The sequence below is a fragment of the Paroedura picta genome, chromosome 3, assembly GCF_049243985.1.
Source record: "Paroedura picta isolate Pp20150507F chromosome 3, Ppicta_v3.0, whole genome shotgun sequence".
NCBI lineage: Eukaryota > Metazoa > Chordata > Lepidosauria > Squamata > Gekkonidae > Paroedura > Paroedura picta.
In genome coordinates this window covers 9,728,837-9,742,583 of record NC_135371.1, presented here as the reverse complement: position 1 = coordinate 9,742,583, position 13,747 = coordinate 9,728,837, and the positions used below count along the sequence as shown (strand labels likewise).

At 45.9% G+C, this 13,747-nt stretch overlaps 1 protein-coding gene across 1 annotated transcript; it reads left to right on the top strand.

Annotated features, from left to right (window-relative positions):
• Positions 1 to 5,335: 5,335 nt before the first annotated feature.
• On the top strand, positions 5,336 to 11,845 carry LOC143834480 (vomeronasal type-2 receptor 26-like). Its single transcript, XM_077331307.1, has 5 exons — positions 5,336 to 5,617; positions 6,838 to 7,650; positions 8,569 to 8,796; positions 10,430 to 10,556; positions 10,935 to 11,845. Exons 1-5 carry the CDS (start codon positions 5,336 to 5,338, stop codon positions 11,843 to 11,845), a joined length of 2,361 nt encoding a protein of 786 aa, XP_077187422.1.
• The last annotated feature ends 1,902 nt before the right edge of the window (positions 11,846 to 13,747 follow it).

Here is a 13,747-nt window from a genome sequence, read left to right as displayed (position 1 = left end):
GCTCCCTGTGAGGGCTCCCAGCCACATACTCCACTAACCGGCAGAAGCCAACCCCTCTTTTATCAGCAAGGATGCAGGGACATTTACCAATCCAGATGAAGCTGTCTGATGACTCTGGATCTAGCAGGCTTACTCTGAATCTTGCATCAGTATCCCTCCTGTTCAGGTTCCCAGGAGTTCTTTGTGGAGCAGCCTTTTCAAGCTGAGTTCAAGATTTTCCTGAGTGTTCTTCAGTCTGGTGTTTCCATTATTGCCTAGGAGAAATCTCTTGAGCCTTGGCAAAAGGACTAGGAAATTACAATGATTTTCTTTATTAGAAGGCAAAGTTCCATCCTGAACACGCTGGACTCCATGCTCAGGTGCATGGCAGAATTTTAAAAACATGTTTGTGAATCTCATGGCTCTGGCCTTCTAGTCTTCAATGGGCCAGATCCACGGGGTTAGTATGACCTTTATGGAGTATGAATTAAAATTGTTCCTTTAAGGTTCATTTGTAAGTTTATCCAGCTTGCATGTAAGGAACCAGACAGAACTGCCATGGGGCCTTCTAGTAACCCAGAACCGATTTGGATGTAAACCGGGATTAATAATAGGTTAGGGTAGCAATTGGCATGGTTCAGGTTGGTAATTTCTAAGGTTTACAGGGAGCCTTGGGCTAGGCAAGAGTTAGAGACATGGTTTGGAAAGGCCAAGGAGTGTATATTTCCCCCAAATTATTTTACGAACAAAAAAATTACAATAATAGGGATTCATATTGGGGTTAAGATTAGAGTTAGGGTGAATTTAGGAATGCAAACTTAAATGGACTCCGGGGAATGGTAGAGGACAGGAAGGCCTGGAGGATCTTTACTTAGATTTTAGTAAAGCTTTTGACAAGGTTCCCCGTGATGTTCTGATGGATAAGTAGAAGGACTGCAATCTGGATTTTCAGATAGTTAGGTGGATAGGGAATTGGTTAGAGAACCGCACTCAAAGAGTTGTTGTCAATGGTGTTTCATCAGACTGGAGGGAGGTGAGTAGCGGGGTACCTCAGGGCTCGGGGCTCGGCCTGGTACTTTTTAACATATTTATTAATGATCTAGATGAGGGGGTGGAAGGACTACTCATCAAGTTTGCAGATGACACCAAATTGGGAGGACTGGCAAATACTTCGGAATATAGAGACAGTTCAATGAGAACTGAACACAATGGAAAAATGGGCAAATGAGAACAAGATGCAATTTAATAAAGATAAGTGTAAAGTTCTGCATCTGGGTCAGAAAAATGAAAAGCATACCTACTGGATGGGGGATACGCTTCTAGGTAGCACTGTGTGTGAACGAGACCTTGGGGTACTTGCGGATTATAAACTAAACATGAGCAGGCAGTGTGATGCAGCGGTAAAAAAGGTGAATGCCATTTTGGGCTGTATCAACAGGGGCATCACATCAAAATCTCAAGATGTCATAGTCCCATTGTATACGGCACTGGTCAGAACACACCTGGAGTACTGTGTGCAGTTCTGGAGGCCTCACTTCAAGAAGGACGTAGATAAAATTGAAAGGGTACAGAGGAGAGCGACGAGGATGATCTGGGGCCAAGGGACCAAGCCCTATGAAGATAGGTTCAGCCTGGAGAAAAGGAGGTTGAGAGGGGACATGATAGCCCTCTTTAAGTATTTGAAAGGTTGTCACTTGGAGAAGGGCAGGATGCTGTTTCCGTTGGCTGCAGAGGAGAGGACACGCAGTAATGGGTTTAAACTACAAGTACAACAATATAGGCTAGATATCAGGAAAAAAATTTTCACAGTCAGAGTAGTTCAGCAATGGAATAGGCTGCCGAAGGAGGTGGTGAGCTCCCCCTCACTGGCAGTCTTCAAGCAACGGTTGGATACACACTTTTCTTGGATGCTTTAGGATGCTTAGGGCTGATCCTGCGTTGAGCAGAAGGTTGGACTAGATGGCCTGAATGGCCCCTTCCAACTCTATGATTCTATGATTCTATGATCATTGTCCATGGGGTTGTGATGGGTCGGACACGACTTTGCACCTAACAGCAACAAAACTTAGGAATGGTTCACATTGGGGAGTGGTTTGTCTAAGAAGGATCATTAGATCTAGGGAAAATACGTGGTTAGGAAGACATGGTTAGGAAAGTCCATGGAATGTGTAAGTATTTCTGGACAGTATTTTACCTGTAAAATATGAGAGCCAGTTTGGTGTAGTGGTTAGGTGTGCGGACTTATAACCTGGCATGCCAGGTTCGATTCTGCACTCCCCCACAGGCAACCATCTGGGTGACCTTGGGCTCACCACGGCACTGATAAAACTGTTCTGACCGGGCAGTGATATCAGGGCTCTCTCAGCCTCACCCACCCCACAGGGTGTCTGTTGTGGGGAGAGGAAGGGAAGGCGAATGTAAGCCGCTTTGAGCCTCCTTCGGGTAGGGAAAAGCGGCATATAAGAACCAACTCTTCTTCTTCTTCTTCTTCTTCTTCTAATCTACAGGGATTGATATTATATTATACATTGGGTCGGGAAAATAATATTTTTATGGAAAATGATTTTATTAAAAACATACCTTTCAATATACATAACAAAGTTTTTTTTTCTAAAATAGCCATTCCAATTACCACTAGAACCTCACAATGACTAACAACCTATTCTTATAAGGGAGGGAGGGAGGGAGGGAGGGAGGGAGGAAGGAAGGAAGGAAATTTCTGGTGAAATTTCAAGATGGGCTCTGACTTTCACTGCATGCTTTGTATTGTTGGTCATCTTTCTCCACACAATTATGAATCCAATATAATTGTCTTAGGAGCCACCCGACCAAAATTGCTCTTATATTAAATACATCTATACTGATGATCTGTTTCTTTATAATAATTTATATCCATACCGACTGGGCACAGGTGAGAGCCACACCTTCTTTTGTGTTTCGTTTTTCTCTGTGAAGCAGCCATAGTAACTAATGAACCTCATCAAAGCATGATCATTACGCATGCTTGTTCATGGCTGGGAAGCGAATATCAACGAATATCAGCAGGGAAGCTGAGTTGGATTGCTTCCCAGGCTATTTAGGCTGAGGCCTGGGAAAGATGCCTCCACTAGGCCGAAGCCTGTACTCCAGCTTCTTCTTCTGGCAGCTACTGCCTCCTTCTCTAGACCTGAGTCGACCAGCCTGCAGACTGCCAGTTAGGCTAGATTATGTGGGCTAGATGAGTCAATGATAGGAGAGAATATCAGATGTGCATAATGTTTGGGTGGAACCCATGTGCTGTTATGGTGCCAAGGCTCAGTCTAAGGGCACTAGGATGACGGTTGCAAGATACCCATTCAGTACAGGGGAACTCTCCTCCATGGTCACCTTAAATCTGATGCCAGAAAAGCAGGAGAGACGTCAACGCTGAGATTTGTCATCATTTCTGGCTGAATACCCAGAAGTGATGCCACACAGTCATACGTGTCTATGGTGTGATATATTAAGAAAGTTCTACATTTCAATAACATTTTCTATAGGTCTCTGGGGTGTTCCTAGAGCGCTTGGGGCTATGCTTTCCCATTCCAGGACTCACCTCGAAAACAATTCCTATACAACTTGTATGGCTATAGTACCTGGTTCCTAAAAGACCCGCTTGCAGTTCTGTCTGGTTCCTTACAAGCAAGTTGGATAAACTTACAAATGAACGCTAATGGAAGAGTTTAAATTCATATTCCATAAAGGTCAGTCTGACCCCACAAATCTGACCCATTGAAGACTAGAGGCCCACAACTATGGGATTCACAAAGGGTTTTTTTTCCAGCCATGCACCTGAGCATAGAGTCAGAGAGTGTTAAGGAGCAAACTTTGCCTTATAATAAAGTAAATCATGGTGATTTCCGATTCCTCAAGGGATTTCTCCTGGGCAATAACAGAAACACCAGACTGAAGAAAAACAAGTAGCAGCTTCCTAAAGTGAGCTTGAAAATGCTGCTGCAGAAATAATTCCTGTAGATCTGGACAGGAGGGTGTTAAGGCAAGGCTCAGAGTCAGCCTGCTGGATCAGAAGCCATCAGAGGGCTTCACCTGGATTGGAACCCATGCCGGCATCCTTGGTGGTTAGAAGGTTTGGCTGTTTCTGCTTAGTGGGCTATGGGGGTTACAGCCCTCACAGGAGATGTGGTTTCAGTAGACCTACCCAGAATGTCCCTGCTGCTCTGGCTGGTCTTCAGGTTACTGCCCCATCTCTCCTGCAGCGTTCTGAAGGCAAAGTGTCCATTCAAGGTGATCAATGAAAGAAACAGCCCACTGAATTATTACAGGCTGGGTGACTTGGCCATTGGCGGAATCACGTCTACATCAAACACAATTCTTGAGCCGTATGTTTTTTCACAGCCTCCCCGGGTAAGATTTAAGATGTAAGTAGTCCTGTTTTCATGGATGTTATGTTGCTCAGCCCGATTCTGCTTTCACGCTCTGTTTACTGTGGACAGTCCCTGTTCTCTGGGATCCACCCTGGGAAAATCATATCCCTCTTTGGGCTGATGGTTTCTCACAATATTTCTCAATACTGGAACTGAGGAACTGATGATCAGATCCAGAACAGCTCTGAGGTCCTTACTAGGGGCCAAGCCCATTGCATTCAGGAATACAATAGGTGCTAGAAGATCTTTGCAGATCGCCTCCCCCTCCCCCCAGGACCTGGAAAGGCTGCAGGCTGGAGGCCCCCAGGAAGGGAACTCACTGGCAAGGGCAGCTCTCACACAGCAGGGATCTGCAGAGATGGAAGTGGAAGGAGGAGAGGTGGTCAGGGGTAGGGGGTGGGAGGTGAGTGGATGGCCACTGGACAGGCAAGCCGGTTTGTGGAAGAGGCACTCAGGGGCGGGACAGCCACCCTGAATGGGTGTTAAGCGCTGAGTGGCACTTAAGCCATGAGACATGCTCCTCCTCCAAGGACTTACCAGAATTACTTCATTCTTCAAAGGCTGTGCTCTACATGTTTTTAAAGGCAAAGAGGCTTTTCCAGAGCATGGTAAGAACCTCCCATTGGCTGCTCGTTTGATCGATGGCCAGGGGCGGGACAAAGCACGGTAAATATCGCTTCCTGTCTAGCGATTTTTGCCGAGACCTGAAACCTGTGGGAAACGATAGAAACGCAACTGGATTCCACTACAAAGGCAGGTATGCGTTACGCCGAATTCCACTATTTTAAATTGCGTTTTTTCTTTCCGTGATCAATTTGCCACATTGATCCTGGTGCGGAATGGGCCCTACTTTCTGCCAAGGTCCATAGTGGAAAAGAAGCCAGATTTTAGCATGGCGTCACTGAATACCAGGAGAAATGTAACTAAACACATTGCTTTTTAGGCCACATATGATGAAGTATTTGGACCTCCTGCCCTTCATGTTTGCCTTCAAAAAAGCCTTTGAACATTCAAATTTCTTACCCAACCTGACTCTGGGGTACAACATCTATGAGAATTATTTTAATGCAAGAGTGACTTCTGATGCGGTGATAGACCTACTGTCTGGGGGACAGAAGACAGTTCCGAACTACAGCTGCGGAGGACAGAACAAGCTCTTGGCTGTTCTTGAAGGGGGCGACTCTGAAACCTCCAAGCAGATTTCCACCATCTTAAGCATCTACAAAATGCCTCAGGTATGGGTCCTGGGGGGGAAGGGGACTGAGTCTAACAATGCCAATCTGTGTGGTTGTATTCTTCTAAGCTCAGTAGATGCCATGGACTGAGAAGGTGGGTTGTAAATCACCCACACCCCTCCCGAACCATAAGGAATGCAGTACTTACTCACCTGGCCCAGGTGTCCAACAGCTGGACCACAATGAGCTCCCCTGCATGATGGGGTTATTTCTGCACACTTGCCAAGCAGACAATAGCCAGAGGTGGATTCTGTAACCGGAAATTCCTGACAGAGTGGTTTCTCAGTGGAACAGGCTTAGTCAGGAGGTGGTGGTTTCTCCTTCTTTGGAAGTTTTAACCACAGGGTGGGTAGTCATCTGAGAGAAATGCTGATTTTATGAACTTAGGCAGATTGTGAATCGGGGGGAAGGGGCAGGAAGGGATGTGCCGGTGTTTTTTCTCTTGTGGACCTTTCTTGCGTACCCCAGGAATTGTTGATCACCATTGTGGGATGGTAGGTGAATTTCCTACAGGCCAAGGTGGTTTCTGCAGATCTTTGGTAGTGGGGGTGGGTGGGGAGATCATTTGGATAGAAGATTGTCACTGTGGATAGGCAGGTAATTGTGAGATCCTGCATTGTGCAGGGGTTTGGACTGGGTGACTCTGGAGGACCGTTCCAGTGTGAGATTTGAAGGGCAAGCACTCTTCCTCAGACTAAGAACTCCCTCCAGACTTGTCCCATCTGCAGCGGGTGGATGACTGCCAGATCCAGACGGAGAGGCTGCAGAGGTGCTGCTGCCCGCTCCAACGAAGCCCATCAAGGGAGCCCCAAAGCTGGTGAGGCTCTGCAGGCCTCCTTTGGTGTCTGCTACTTCATGGCTACCCATTTGAATCTATGTCTATGATTCTATGATAGTTAACAGTATGAATGCTTATACACTAACTGCTATATCGGTTTTCTCTTAAAGCAAGGGTAAACCTGTGGTCCTCCAGATGTCCATGGACTACAATTCCCATGAGCCCCTGCCAGCAAATGCTGGCAGGGGCTCATGGGAATTGTAGTCCATGGACATCTGGAGGACCACAGGTTGACTACCCCTGTCTTAGAGGCTAAGTCAATCATTTCAACTCTATGATTCTATGAGAGCTAACAGTATGAATGTTTATACACTAACTGCTATATCAGTTTTCTCTTAGAGGCTAAGTCAATCATTCACCGATCTCTCCTTTTCCTGACTAGATCAGCTACAGTGTGGATAATCACGTGCTCAAAGATGAGCCTCACTTGCCTTTTGTGTACCGGATGGCCCCAAGCCAAGATGCCTATTTCATGGGGATTGTCAAGATGCTCCTGCATTTCCGATGGACCTGGATCGGTCTCCTGGCTCCGGACAATGCCCAAGGAGAACGATTCCTAAAAAGTATGACTCCCGTGGTCGTCCGGAGTGGGATTTGCATTGCCTTCACAGAACGCATCCCAGAACTGAATGATGGTGGCAGGTCGTTTTCTCCCCTTACGTATTCCATTTACATACAGAGAAAATGTAACGTATTCATTTACCATGCAGACATGCACTCCATGATGGCGGTTGGGATTTTGATCAAATATGTTGAAAAGACAGAAAACTCCATTGTGGGGAAAGTCTGGATAACCGCAGTTTTGCATGATGCCAACTTGAGGTTATTTTTAAGAGTGATTGAGACCCACCACATCCATGGTTCGTTTTCCTTTTTGACCCAGGCAAAACTGAATACCAACTATGACAATTTTAATTCCTTTTCCTCTACTCTTGTTAAAATTGGAGAGGGAGCATTTCACTGTTTCTATTCCAATCCTGGGTTATCTATAAAACTCTGGAAAAGATGCAGAGAGAAAGAGGAACGGGAGGCCCCGTCCCAGGAGGAGATCGAAATGATCCTGTGTCAGGATAGCTACATTATTTACAACTCCATCCAAGTGGTGGCTCAAGCCTTGAATGCCGGCTCCTCATCCAGTTCTGATCGGATGCTGAAAGGCAGCAGGCTGGGACATGAGAAACTGCAGCTGTGGCAGGTATTGGTTTTCTCTAAAAACATGGGAACATTTAAGTAGCTACACTTCATCAGACCAATACTCTATCACAGGGGTAGTCAAACTGCGGCCCTCCAGATGTCCATGGACTACAATTCCCAGGAGCCCCCTGCCAGCAAACGCTGGCAGGGGGCTCCTGGGAATTGTAGTCCATGGACATCTGGAGGGCTGCAGTTTGACTACCCCTGCTCTATCAAGACCCCTGTCATCTTTCCAACAGCACCTTGTAAGATGCCCTCAAGAAGTCCACTAGAAGGGCCCATAGGCAGCACACCCCATCTGTTGATTGCTTCCCAGCTTTTTATAACCAGAGGAATTTAGCCTCTGAAACTGGAAGTCTCCATCTGTTGTGCCCACTAATTCCCAACAAGTGTCTTCTCCTCCATCCATCTGTCCAAGCCCTTTGAAATCCATGGAAGGTGTGGACCACCTACCGTACGTTGTGTCAGTATCTTTCAGTAGTCAACTGTTTCTCATGTCAAACGCCCCCCCTAGTTTAGTATTCATCCCTCTTAGCACTGGAATTTGCTTAAGTTATTGATAGCAAAGCATTAAACGATATGTGTGAGTAAGCATGATCTCTAGTTACATCATGAACTATCAGATATCATAGAATCATAGAATCATAGAGTTGGAAGGGGCCATACAGGCCATCTAGTCCAACCCCCTGCTCAACGCAGGATCAGCCCAAAGCATCCTAGAATCATAGAGTTGGAAGGGGCCATACAGGCCATCTAGTCCAACCCCCTGCTCTACGCAGGATCAGCCCTATTTCTGAGTCTGGACTCTATTGTCCTACATGCATAAGCATAAGAGAAGGGAACGCCAAATAAACAAGTCTGTGAAAAGCAATGTGAATTCCTGTATTTCTAAATGCTGCTACTTTATATGTTTTTCTAGCTTCATGATTTCCTGAGAAACTTCCAGTCTTACAATATTTCCACAGAAGGAGTTTATTTCGATGAGAACGGGGAGATGGCAGCGGATTTCGATATTGTGAACTGGGTGGCCAAACCCAATCGGTCTATAATTAAAGTCAAAGTTGGGAGTGTAGAGAGACAGGCTGCCGCAGAGGTGAAACTTACCATTGATCAAGACATCATTGTGTGGCCCAAATGGTTTAATAAGGTGAGGGCAAAAGGGTTTCATTTTACAGCAAAAGAACTTTGCGTTTCACTTCTCAAGTGATATTCCTATTAAAATATTCTACAGCCTGAGAACACAAGGAATGAGAATGGTAGGGAGAAGGAGGATGAGATAAATGTTAGGAGATGGGCTGTCAACAATTGTCACTGCTAATGGTGGACGACAGAGAATGAGGTGGCTGGATGGAGTCCCTGAAGCAGTGGGTGCAAACTTAAATGGACTTCGAGGAATGGTAGACGACAGGAAGGCCTGGGGGTTTCCCCCCCCCCGTTTCCATGTAGTTCATTCACCCTCTAGTGCAGGGGTAGTCAAACTGCGGCCCTCCAGATGTCCATGGACTACAATTCCCAGGAGCCCCCTGCCAGCGTTCGCTGGCAGGGGGTTCCTGGGAATTGTAGTCCATGGACATCTGGAGGGCCGCAGTTTGACTACCCCTGCTCTAGTGGTTGATTCAGTATTAGGTTGCTGCATCTCAGCATTCCTTATATGTGCAGAATTGGAAAAAAAATAAACCAAAGACAAAGTAGTATGGACACAGGGCCGATAAAAACGAGAGTGCAGATATGCCCAAGGACTCCAGTCTACCTTTTGTCCTTTGCCCTGACCTAGCAGAGCAGTGGAATCATCTCCACCCAAAGTGGTGTCCATCCCATGCAGCTGTGAATCAAGTCTGCTGTTCTGAAAGAAGGCCTGGTCCACATGATGAAAGATTGGTTTTTTACATGTGTGAGTACTCATCTTAGGGTGAGGGTTAGGGAAAGTATGCTGTAGGTTTTTGGTCTAGTGGGTATGTTTTTGGTTTAGCGGAAGCGTTAGGGCTGGAGAAGATGCTGTGACGTGGTCCATGTAAGAGTTATTCAGCATTCAATGTAAACCGCCCAGAGCCACAAGGAATGGGCGGTATAGAAATCCAAATAAACAAACAAACAAACAAACAAATAAATAAATAATTTCCCACTTTTCACTAACAGATGGAGTGTCAAAGTGGCTTACAATAGCCTTCCTTTCATCTCCTCACGGTAGACACCCTGTGAGTTAGGTGAAACTGAGAGAACTCTGACAGGCCTGCTCTGTGAGAACACCACTATCACGACTGTGACTAGTAAAAGGTCATCAAGCCGGCTGCATGTGGAGGAGTGGGGAATGAAATCCGGCTCACCAGATTAGAAGCTGCCCCTTGTAACCACTGCACCTGATGACATCTAAATAGATATCCATCGCCAGCTGGACCGAAGCGGGTCAGTTTTGCTAGTTAGCTGGGCAAGTTCTATTAGATTTGTCAGCCACGTTTGACATGGTTGTTCATGAACTGCTAGCTCACTGCCTCACTGGGATAACTCGCTCTATGCGGGCCTGCCCTTGTCCCTGACCTAGAGATTCCAGCTGGTACAGAACGCAGCTGCTAGGGTCCTCACGGGAACACCATAGAGGATCCATATCCAGCCTGTGCTGAAGCAGCTGCATTGGTTGCCAGTTGTTGTCCAGATCCAGTTCAAGGTTCTGATTTTAACCTTCAAGGCCTTCTGTATCCCGCTACGAGCCTCTCAGGAGTGGCAGGTAATAAAATAACAACAACAACAACAACAACAATAATAATACTTGTGTTTGTGCTTAGACAGTGCCTCAGTCCAGGTGCACTGAAATCTGTTCACGTGGATATAGTAAAGTGATTAAGGAGGGAGAACCTCTCTGCTGCTACGATTGTTCTCCATGCATGGAAGGGACAATCTCCACTCAGGAAGGTAAGTCACATTCCCCAGTTCTAATTGTAGGGAGGAGACAGAGGGGGAAAATAAGTCCATCACAGCCTCATCTCACCCCTTTTTGTTCATCCTGCCAGTCATTACACTGCAATATGGATCATGTGCAAAGTGCCTGATGCCAAGTAAGATTTTGATCACTTCCCCAGCATTTTCCTTACTAAGGCTGGCATTTGTTGCCCAGAGTCTGAGGGCTATGCTCACAGAACTATCAGATATTTATTTTGTTTGTGACTTCTGACCTCTCTCATTTCTGTCTCATCCTGGTTTTCTGGCAAGAAAGCGTTCACTTTGAAATACATTCTCACTGAATGTCAAAATGCAAATTTTCTCATATTGATGCTAATATGTCCTTTTCAGATGAAAGTCATTGTCATAAGTGTCCAGAAGATCAACATCCAAACAAGATACGAGATCAATGTGTTCCCAAGCGTATCACCTTCCTGTCCTACGAAGAACCTTTGGGGATCCTCCTAAATATTCTTACTCTTCTCTTCGTTCTAACCACAAGTTTTGTTTTGGGAATCATCATTAAATACTTAGATACTCCAGTGGTCAAAGCCAACAATCGAGACCTCTCCTATGTTCTCCTCATTTCCCTCCTACTTTCTTTTCTTTCCACTTTTCTATTCATTGGTGAACCCCAAAAAGGGACCTGCCTACTCCGACAAACTGCCTTCAGCATTATCTTCTCTGTTGCTGTCTCTTCTTTGTTGGCCAAAACTGTCACTGTGGTGGTGGCCTTCATGGCCTCCAAGCCAGGGAGCAGGATGAGGAAATGGCTGGGGAAGAGATTGGCCAACTTCATTGTCTTTTCCTGTTCCACCATTCAAGTGGGCATCTGCACTCTCTGGCTGGGCATCGCTCCCCCCTTCCCAGACTCTGACATGCACTCCCAGCCTGGAGAGATCTTACTGCAATGTAATGAAGGGTCTGTCATCATGTTCTATGCTGCCCTTGGCTACATGGGCTTTCTGGCCGCCATCTGCTTCACGGTGGCCTTTCTAGCCAGGAAGCTGCCTGGGGCCTTCAATGAGGCCAAGCTGATCACCTTCAGCATGTTGGTGTTCTGCAGTGTGTGGGTGTCCTTTGTGCCCACCTACCTGAGCACGAAGGGGAAATACATGGTTGCCGTGCAGATCTTCTCCATCTTGGCCTCCAGCTTGGGCTTACTGGGATGCATCTTTCTTCCCAAATGCTACATTATTCTTCTGAGGCCTCATCTGAATACGAAGGAACAACTCATGGTGAAACAGAAAGATGAGTTCTGATTTTGAGTACATTCACTGCGTTCTTCGTAATGTTGGTCATCTGTCTCCACACAATTATGAATCCAATGTAGTTTTCTTAGGAGTCTCCTGCCCTAAGTTGCTCTTAGATGAAATACATGTATACTGATTATTTGTTTCTTTATAATAATTTACATCCATACTGACTGGGCACGAGTGAGAGCCAACATCCAGGTTGTGGACAAAGGAGGAAAAGCAAAACCTGGCTTTCACACCTTCTTTTGGGTTTCATTTTTCTCTGTGAAGCAACCATATTAACTCATGAGCCCCATTGAAGCATGATCATTATACATGCTTGTTTGTTCTTCTTTGTGTCATAGAACTGGGACAATCCGATGTCACTAGAATTCTTCTGATTCTGAAACTCAGTCCTGACTTGACAGTCGACTAAAAAGGCAGGATGTTCAGGAGAGCGATCACAACCCATTACAAACCTCTGCAACTGATTTCACAGGCACTATTATCACACGGTGATGTTTTTTTTACCGTTGAGAAACCCCTGAAACGTTCTTCAGGCTTCAAGAAACCGTGGAAGTGGCACAATCATGCAGAATATGGCTGGGAAGCAGAGTTGTGGACACGCCCTACCATGACCCCTCCCCTCCCCTTCCAGGTTCATCATTGTCCATTTAGGGGGCAGAGCGGGTCAACACGTCCATATACAGTCATCGCACCCAATAAGTTTTTTACACATTTTAAAAATATATGAAAAATTAAATAACTGCCACCCATTTTGGAAACCTTTCTAGGGCTGCCAAGAAACCGCAGGGTTCCACGAGTATTCAGAGTATTCAGTTTACTTGTCAGAGGTACTGTTAAGGTTACTATTGGAATTCTATCTATTTTATGTTCTAACTAGAGGCAAAGCTTGTTGTACCCAGGAATACAACGGGCGCTAGCGCTTGGTGGTGGGAAGTGGGAGGGGATGTGTTGTCCAGTGTAGAAGGGCATGGGATCCAATGTGTGTGTTGTGTGGGATGTTGTGGTGTCATGGTGACAAATGAGGGCATAGGTGTGGAGAGATGGGTATCAAGAATCTGTGGTATGGAATGTTCATTGAGTGTGGGAGAGGACTGACCCTTGGGAATTGTGGCATGGTGGTTACAGATGAACTTTCCAGGGCTATGTCTTCAGATATGTGAAGGAAAAATCAGACTGGAGACTCTTCTTAGGGTGAGATTACAGGGCAACTAATTCCTCCCAGTTCTGCATCATTTCCCTTCTTGAGTGAATTAGGCCACAGACACCAAAATGTCCCCCTGCCCTAATCCACATGGGGTAATCACATTATACATGTGTCTGCCCTGCTCCTTCTGTCTCCATTTTTTCACTGTTCATAAAATGTTATGTGCCCACATGCTTCTTTTATGGTTGCTCCTTAGAAGGAGCTCCTTAGAAGGTTGCTCCTTAAAAGCAACCTTTCATGGTTACTCCTTTTTGTACACTGCTGTTTACTAATCAAAGGAGTCTCAAAGTCGTTTTTCCTTTGTCTCCCCACAATAGATATCCTGTGAGGAATGTGGGGCTGTGAGAGGTCTGAGAGAACTGCAGTCACCCAGCAGGCCTCGGTGTCTCAAAGTAGTTTCCAATTGCCTTCTCTTCCTCTCCCCATAGCAGACTCCCTGTGAGGGAGGTGGGGTAGAGAGCCTCACTTGTAAGCTGGCAACTCTAAGAGGAGGTCTCTCTGTGCACAGCAGTCTTGACCTTATTCAAGGGCAAGCTTGAAAAAAGTCACTTTAGTTCCCATGCCTCTCCAGCCATTAACTTGTTCACTATTTATAGTTTTTCGCTTTAAATATTCTTTATTTAGATCTTCCTGCACTTTCCAGACTCGCAGGACTGATGCTGGCCTGTCTGTCTGCGCCCCAGAATACAAACAGTTCC